The sequence below is a fragment of the Doryrhamphus excisus genome, chromosome 4 (assembly GCF_030265055.1).
Source record: "Doryrhamphus excisus isolate RoL2022-K1 chromosome 4, RoL_Dexc_1.0, whole genome shotgun sequence".
Taxonomy (NCBI): domain Eukaryota; kingdom Metazoa; phylum Chordata; class Actinopteri; order Syngnathiformes; family Syngnathidae; genus Doryrhamphus; species Doryrhamphus excisus.
The window spans coordinates 22,139,301-22,148,305 of NC_080469.1; the positions used below are offsets into that span (position 1 = coordinate 22,139,301).

Genomic DNA, 9,005 nt, shown 5'->3' on the forward strand with positions numbered 1-9,005 from the left:
ACACGTAATTCTACAAATTCTAGCATGTTTTACTTCACGTTTTGACAAACTCAATATATATATTGTGTGAATATCAGTTTGTAAAGATAATTTAAAACTGTAAATATACTATGCTACTAGTTTTTTTTCCAACTGTCCGTAAGGTATTATTAGCTGACGTCACCGGATGTAGAAACTCGACAGTAAACAGAAATATGCCATCGTTGGTGTTTGACGATCAGATAAAGTTGAAGCTTTTTATCTGCGTTATGCGTCATTTGCTGTCAAACGGAGCAGAGTAGTGATATTATTGGATACAAAAAAATACCACCGAATCGTTTTGGGCTACACGTTCCAAATCTTGTCATTTTGATTTGCACCGGGTAAGAGTTGCTAACCTTTTAGCAAGCTAATGTTAATGGAGAACCTGCATAGGTTGCTACTAGCAGTTAACGCTAGCATGGAGGGAAGCTAGTTTTTTTTATTTGCTTTGTGTGTTTACATTATAAAAAAACGTAGCAATTCAATTTTGTTTAAGAGTGTTGTTGGACGTAACTGTCCTAAAAAGAGCTAACATACTATTGTGTTATTAGTGCCTCAGCGGTATCTCATATGTGACCGCTGTTGAGGCAGCTAGGCATACAATACACAATAGTATGTGTGCACAATCTGTACTTCAGATTTCAGGCTGTGTTTGAGTTCAATTAAACTGACGTAAATGCTGATGGGATGTCCTATTTAAAGTTATGTACAAAGTGTTAGCTTTGATTATTTATTTTGCTTCCTTTCTCACCTTTCCTGCTTGTCAACTTGTCTCTATTTGCGTGCCTGAAGCTGTTTTATTGTTGCAGCGTCTTACATTTCCATCACCTATTCTGTCTATTGTGCTTTTTGTCTTATGCTGCTTATTTACTACAAGACGTCTCTTCGTGAAATGTACACATCCTATACAATTACAGTACATCCAACACAAGCTGTAATCAGTTAATGGCTTTTAATACTGACCTTCTCAATGGTGTGTGTTAAACAGACGAGTAGACAGGAATGGGTGGCCTGGTCAACGGGCGGCGTGGAGGAAGATCTCCGCCTTTAATGATTGGCGCCCTGGTGGCCTGCATCATCGTCTTGGGCTTCAACTACTGGGTGTCCAGCTCCCGCAACCTGGAACTACAGGTAGGTTTGTCTCCCAACTTCCTCCAAGGTGGCACTCGACTGTCTAGACCAGGGGTCTCAAACTCAATTTACCTGGGGGCCACTGGAGCTAGAGTCTGGGCAAGGCTGGGCCGCATCAGGTTTTCAAAAAAAAACAAAACAAAAAAACGCATTTATTAAAAACATAAAAAAACATTAAAAAAATATACAAACTTTTTCAGTGCTTTGGTTCCGATTTTCTACAATAAAAGCTCTGATAAAACATTCCACTGTTCTCAAATATCTTACTTTTTATTTTTCTGCACAAAATAAGATGAAAAATAAATAAACAAATCAAGAATAAAGAAAATCAATCAATCAGTAATAAATAAATATAATAATAAAACGGCAAATAATAACTTAAGAAACCACATATAGTTGGTGGGTACACAATTTTTTTTTCAGATTAAAATTAAAGCATTTTTAGAGCCCTGTAGACATGACAAAACACGACTATAGTCACATTTATACTTTTTTTATTTACAACATATTGCGCAACTGCAGGGTCTTGAGACACATGCTAACTCGCAAACTAGAGAGCTAGCGACCTAAACGGTAGCCTTCAAGTTATTTCCTTTAAACTTAAAAAGCCAAAAACTTACCACTTCCACACGGATAGGGAGGATAACTATTAACAGTTATTTAACCTTTAACATGAACATTAATCAAACGTAATAATTTTTTCTGGGTACATGATACCATACAGCATCCATATCAAACTTGCGCGGGCCGCACTAACATTAAACTTTCATATCAAGGCGGGGGCCTCAAACTAGTGTCCTGCGGGCCACATTTGGCCCGCGGGCCGCATGTTTGAGACCCCTGGTCTAGACCTTTTGTTAGATTAGCATGTTTTAAGTAACGGCTTAATGGCTAAAAAAAAGAGCAAAAATAAGTAGACCAATCAAAATAAAGGTTTAAAAGATGTAATAGTGCAGGGGTGGGAAAACTACGGCCCAGGGGCCACATTCGGCCCACCAAGCGTTTGAATCCGGCCCACCAGTTGCTTTCTAAGTATTTCAACTTTTAACATACAAAAACATAACAAAAAAAACATAAAAACAACAAAACTGTAAAATTAAATGACATAGTTTGATGTGGTCTGATGTTTAAAGTACTCCTGAAAAAAGGGACGCGGGGGGTGCTGGAGCCTATCCCAGCTGTCTTCGGGTGAGAGACGGGGTACACCCTGGACTTGTCGCCAGCCAATCACAGGGCACATATAGACAAACAACCATTCACACTCACATTCATGCCTATGGACAATTTGGAGTCGCTAATTAACCTAGCATGTTTTTGGAATGTGGGAGGAAACCGGAGTACCCGGAGAAAACCCACGCATGCACAGGGAGAACATGCAAACTCCACACATAGATGGCCGAGGGTGGAATTGAACCCTGGTCTCCTAGCTGTGAGGTCTGCGCGCTAACCACTCGACCGCCGTGCCGCATCTGGGAAAAATATATAGTACGATTTTTATTCTCTGACTGTTTCTGTGACAGACTAAGCTCTATGAGCTGGAGGGCCAGGTGCGGCGCGGGGCTGCGGAGCGTGGGGCGGCCGAGCTGAAGAAGAGCGAGTACCAGGAGGAGATCCAGCGCCAGAAGGATCAGATCAGTCGCATCGAAACTCTCTACAAGAAGCAGCTGGAAGGAGTGCAGGACACATGTAGCCAGGAGACGGTACAGGCTTAATAATGGCCTTTTTACTTATGTATGATTGTATTACGTTCTTAATGTTCACGTTTGTTCTCCCAGGAAAAACTGCAGCAGAACATCTCCTCCAGTACCAAAACCATACAAGAGCTTAGAGGTAACCACTTTTTTTTTTTTTTGCCATCATTTATCGCGATTAATTGGTTGCAGACATATTAACAGAAAATAAGACATAACATGAATTCAAACATTTGCATTGGTAGACTTCCTTATTTTTGCTCTTTCTTCTTCTTCTTCTCTTGCACCCTTCCCATGTCTCGGTATGGTCCATACCACTCTGTTGTATTAGTTACATTGTGTATGTATCTCTGGCAGCAGCAAGGCTCATATAAACAAACACTGTTGCCCTAAAAATGGTGCCCCGGGGCCCACAATGCATTGCAAATTCATGTGTAAGATTTTATCATGACGAATGAAAACCAAGGCAAACTTTTAGCAAAAATATTGGATATGAACTGAAAAATGCGGGGGTGGATGTTAACCAAGGGACAGGACCAATGTAGATCCGAAATGTGAAATCTCATTAAGTATAACAAGGCTAGCGCAGCAGTGCCTTAGTTAACATTAATTAATGAATCCGTTCTGACTCAAACCAAAACAGACTCTAACCAAGGCAAGTTTTCCCATAGAAAATAATGTAAATCCAATTAATCCGTTCCGGACGCCCAAGATTTTGAACACAAAACACATTCCATGGGCGGCACGGCGGTCCTAGACCTCACAGCTAGGAGACCAGGGTTCAATTCCACCCTTGGCTATCTCTGTGTGGAGTTTGCATGTTCTCCCCGTGCATGCGTGGGTTTTCTCCGGGTACTCCGGTTTCCTCCCACATTCCAAAAACATGCTAGGTTAATTAGCGACTCCAAATTGTCCATAGGTATGAATGTGAGTGTGAATGGTTGTTTGTCTATATGTGCCTCGTGATTGGCTGGCCACCAGTCCAGGTTGTACCCCACCTCTCGCCTGAAGACAGCTGGGATAGGCTCCAGCACCCCCGCGACCCTCGTGAGGAAAAAGCGGTCGAAAATAAATGAATTATATATCAGCTCTTGTAAGGTTTTATATATTATTACAAGTGCGTATAGTGAGCTGGATCTAATGATCTTGTGGTCCAGGACTGTGGTTGACTTCTATGAATTCTGCCTAGCAACAAACAAACACAGAAATAAAGTACATTTGGTTGTCGCCAGTACCCCAGTAATAATTTGTGTGTAATTTGTGCTTGCAGGCCAGTTGAATCAGATGAACGACGACCTGGGGAAGCTTCAGAAGGAACTGCAGGGTTGCCAAGGGAACATCAATACCCTCAACAACAAACTCACTTACGACATGTAAGAACCAAGCAATTGTAGTTCATTTTATTTATAGTTTATTTATATATGTAAATATACGTTCCTTAGCAAGCTTACTGTGCATGGATTTCTTTAAGGCGCTAGGTAACCTGTCCTTATTTGGGTCTTGTGTAGGACGCACTGTCACTCGCAGGTCCTCTCTCAGAAGGAGTTATGTGAGGAGAGAGTGGAGGCTGCCAAAATGGAAGTTGAGAAGAAGATGGAGAAGCTGCTGCTCCACGCTGTCGCTGAGGTAACGCCGGCCCGCGCCAACGTACCGTAATAGAAGGCAGCAAACGGTTGTGTGACATTGTTAATATTGCCAGGAGAAGGCAGACAGTGGCGGAGTGAAAGAGGAGGCAACGACGGGGACGGTGAAGACGTTGGCCGATGACAACCCTTCTGCATCTAAAGGGAATGACCGTTCTGGACTGCAGACCAATGAGATCTTCAAGGATGACGGTAAAGTACACTGGAACTAAATCACCCTAGCAACATAAAAGGCAACAAAATGAACCCGCCCACCTCAGACCTGAACCAGTCTTCCCATATGACAAAATAACGACACATCGAGATGCAGAGCTTTGTCCTGACAGTCAACACTCACTCAGACGTTTGATCGGCAAAGTAAATACAAACAGAACAGCGCAAAATTGGGTGCATAGACAAAGTAATGCTTTGAAAAGGCAGCGTTTCAAGAAATGCTGCAAACGTTTCACAGACAGTATGAATGGCCTGTGGGAAAATGGCCAGACTGAGATGGTTAGGACATGCCCAGAGGAGAGATAGTGAATATATTTGGTAGAAGGATGCTGCGTTTAGAGCTGCCAGGTAGGAGGCGTAGAGGAAGACCAAAGAGGAGGTTTATGGATGTAGTGAAGGAGGACATGAGGGAAGTTGGTGTGAGAGAGACAGATTTAATTTAATTTTTAATTTAATTTTTAATTTAATTTTTAATGTAATTTTTAATGTAATTTTTAATTTAATTTTTAATTTAATTTTTAATTTAATTTTTAATTTAATTTTTAATTTAATTTTTAATTTAATTTTTAATTTAATTTTTAATTTAATTTTAATTTTGATTAATTAAAAAAAATATTTATTTTATTTTATTTTATTTTTGGCGACTCCAAATAGTCCATAGGTATGAATGTGAGTGTGAATGGTTATTTGTCTATATGTGCCCTGTGATTGGCTGGCCACCAGTCCGGGGTGTACCCCGCCTCTCGCCCCAAGACAGCTGGGATAGGCTCTGGACTATGGACTGGACCATGTGTGTGCAGGCCAAAAACATGCTAGGTTCATTGGTAATATGGTAATAGTAATGGTATAATTTCATTTGAACATGCATCAGATTCCAATTGAATGCATCCCATAATCAGTTCCCAGTTCCACATGTCCAAAAGGAGTAGGAAGAAGCAAAGCTTATTAAATCCTACCCTAACATCTGGTACTTTGACAATCAGTAACGGTTACATTTGTTCACTTCCTGCTTTCCTAATATAGTTTAAGATTTTTTTATTGTATTTTTTTATTTTTATTGGCGACTCCAAATTGTCCATAGGTATGAATGTGAGTGTGAATGGTTGTTTGTCTATATGTGCCCTGTGATTGGCTGGCCACCAGTCCATGGTGTACCCCGCCTCTCGCCCCAAGACAGCTGGGATAGGCTCCAGCATAAGCGGTAGAAAATGAATGAATGAATAGTTTATGATGGCCACAGTTAACATATCAAACGTGTGTTCTACAGGTACTGCACCGGGCGCCCCCCCCACCAAGAACGTCCACCTATTGGACACCACAAAAGAGGGCGCGGCTGTCAAGCCAGACCTGCCAGCAGAGGGAGCCGTGGCGACCGAGACGGGCCAGACGAGCAAAGCCGTGGCCAAGAATCAGACTGAAGTCGAAGTGATGGACGTCCACGCAGAAGGTAAACAAGCGCTAACAAGCACGCTTAAATCATCTTCTGATGAGTGACGGACGAGTTTACCGCCGTTTTCCAGAAGCAGACCCGGGAATGGAAGGCATGCTGATCGGCCCGGCGAAAGAGGACATTATCGGTCAGCGAGTAGACGAGGCGGAGGAATACGACCACGGGGAGCAAGTCGTGGGTGAGGTGGATTTGGAGAAACAAGAGCAGCCTATGCGTGATAAAGCAATAGGTAAGAGCCATTATGTATGCATGTATGTATGTAAGCGCCATAGCCACAACTTATATAAAAATCCATATACCGTCTCCCAGACAAGGTTATGGAGGAGGAGCTGGCTGACTACAACGGCGACGACGACAACGAGGGCGAGTTCGAGGCCGACAAACAAGCCGAACTCGCTCAAGTTTAAGGTGAACACCCACATTTGCAACTTCCTCTTCTTCACCGACGCTTATTTTTGAGCCTCCGTCAACTGAATGGCCACAATACATCACAGCGGAACGTCGAAGGACCGAAACGTACACATTTTTCCACATGGGACATTATCTGTTCCAGGGTCAACCTGGAGCCATCCTAAAACATTTATTAACTGTACAGGCAAGTAACAGTCTTGTAAAAAGCGAACCACTGTTAATAATAACAAATGTTGACTATTGAAAGTGTAATGTGAAGGTCGGTTGCGTCACATTTCATTTTAGGACATGACTGATTGTGATACAAGTGTAAAAAGAAAAGAAGCACCACTGTGAAATGACTATAAGTAAATGGCATATTGTGGTACGCGGGAGTCCATGAGCACGAAGCGGCTCTTTATTTGACCAGGTGCCAATCATGAGCTCGGAAAAAAGAAGAAGAGAAGAAGAACAGAACAGGAACCTCATCACACAGCAACTTAACACTTAAATGAATGTATTTTGTCTTAGCAAAGCATTTCATTGGACAACAAGCAGCATAGAAAACGAATGGATGGTGCTGCAGCGCCACCGCTGTCCACCAGAGGTAGCCCAAAGCCAAGAAGGAGGCTGATGTCATTGCAGCAACCCAATGCATTATGAGGATTTTTTTTTTCCATTTCAAACTTGTAATGGCACATGTTTATATATTTCTCAGGTATACCTTTTGAGTGTTAAGTTGCTGTGTAATGAGTTTAGTGTTGACACCGCTAGCCGTGATTTCCATTGTGTTGACAAGCACTGCTAGCTTGTGATTGGCTCCTGCCAAAGAAAGAGCTACCGTTTTCCTCACTGACTCGCGAGCGGCACATGACTTAAACAATTAGCAGTCCTTCGGAAATGAAGGATATGTCACAAGTTTCGAACTCAGACATTAAATTATTTTTCTTAAATCTCCCGACACATACAGTCGATCCCCCGGCACAGTCACGATTCGGCACTCGCTCAATTTTGGTCCGAAAAAATCGATATATTTTTTTTCTTGTATTTTATTTCAAGTACGAAGAACAGGAACCTCATCACACAGCAACTTAACACTTAAATGAATGTATTTTGTCTGAGCAAAGCATTTCATTGGACGACAAGCAGCATAGAAAACGGATGGATGGTGCTGCAGTGCCACCGCTGTCCACCAGAGGTAGCCCAAAGCCCAGAAGGAGGCTGATGTCATTGCAGCACCCCAATGCATTATGAGGAATTTTTTTTTCCATTTCAAACTTGTAATGGCACATGTTTATATATTTCTCAGGTATACCTTTTGAGTGTTAAGTTGCTGTGTAATGAATTTAGTGTTGACACCGTTAGCCGTGATTTCCATTGTGTTGACAAGCACTGCTAGCTTGTGATTGGCTCCTGCCAAAGAAAGAGATACCGTTTCCTCACTGACTCGCGAGCGGCACATAATTTAAACAATTAGCAGTCCTTCGAAAATGAAGGATATGTCACAAGTTTCGAACTCAGACATTAAATTATTTTTTTTAAATCTCCCGACACATACAGTCACGATTCGGCACTCACTCATTTTTGGTCCAAAAAAATCGATATATTTTTTTCTTGTATTTTATTTCAAGTAAATGGTTAGTATTCATTAGTAATCATTTAAAATATGCGATAATACAGTTAAAATGTACAGAATATGTGAACCACTGTTTTACATGTTTAGGTTTTTTTATGCTTCACAGTTAATGCTTGCTTTGTAAAGCATTAAGATTTCACTTAGTTCATCGGTCCTTGAACGCAACATAGTGACCGTAGACTCTGTTCCAATGCTTCATCATGAATCCTTAGCGGTGAGTACCTTTTACATTTTATACTTTAAAATTCACTTTTTCACTTTTATTGCAAATGTTGATCTGAAATCAGAGAACATAAAGCGAGTAGAAGGGATTGCGGGGGGGGGGGGGGGGATTTTTATCAACTCCTGCAAAGAGCGGGGATCTACTGTATTTGCACTGTTGGGAGCTGTGTAAATATTAGACATATGTGCACTCGTGTTTTAAACAAATGTGCAACATTATGCTGGAAACGTCCTCATTTAATTCTTCAGGTGTGATCAGCGAGAGCAAGACATGAAGGAAACAAGTGGAAATGCAGTGTAGGACCTAGCGGTCATCATGTAGCATGTAAATAAGGCCGCTTGTAGTAAAAAATGACGGCGATCCTATGGGTTGGCAAAAAAATACACATAATGTATCCAAACAAGCTAGGATTTGGATTTGACATGGAATTACTGCAACGTAATGAACGTAACGAATTACTGCAAAGTTTTGAAAAGTCACCCTACTTTCTTGAAGGACGTAATAAGATGAACTGGAACATAAAAAAGTCAATGTTTTTGGTCTGTAGCGCATTTCAATGAACTAAAAACACTTTGCACCAGCCGATGACGTTCATTTTTTAAGCTTG

The 9,005-nt window shown here is 41.4% G+C and overlaps 1 protein-coding gene across 1 annotated transcript; it reads left to right on the forward strand.

The window, feature by feature from the left end:
• Positions 1-43: 43 nt before the first annotated feature.
• Positions 44-7,634, forward strand: golm1 (golgi membrane protein 1). Its single transcript, XM_058072121.1, has 10 exons — positions 44-362; positions 1,010-1,152; positions 2,673-2,852; positions 2,928-2,982; positions 4,114-4,216; positions 4,352-4,469; positions 4,543-4,678; positions 5,967-6,146; positions 6,220-6,378; positions 6,459-7,634. The coding sequence occupies exons 2-10, from the start codon at positions 1,024-1,026 to the stop codon at positions 6,554-6,556; spliced, it is 1,158 nt and encodes a 385-aa protein (XP_057928104.1). The 5' UTR covers positions 44-362; positions 1,010-1,023; the 3' UTR covers positions 6,557-7,634.
• Positions 7,635-9,005: the final 1,371 nt, after the last annotated feature.

Excerpts from the sequence above, each read along its gene's own strand:
- golm1 (XM_058072121.1), top strand. The coding sequence starts at position 1,024 with ATGGGTGGCCTGGTCAACGGGCGGCGTGGAGGAAGATCTCCGCCTTTA. Across the intron at positions 2,853-2,927 it reads ACACATGTAGCCAGGAGACG|GAAAAACTGCAGCAGAACAT; the intron begins GTACAGGCTTAA and ends TTGTTCTCCCAG. Across the intron at positions 4,470-4,542 it reads TGCTCCACGCTGTCGCTGAG|GAGAAGGCAGACAGTGGCGG; the intron begins GTAACGCCGGCC and ends TAATATTGCCAG.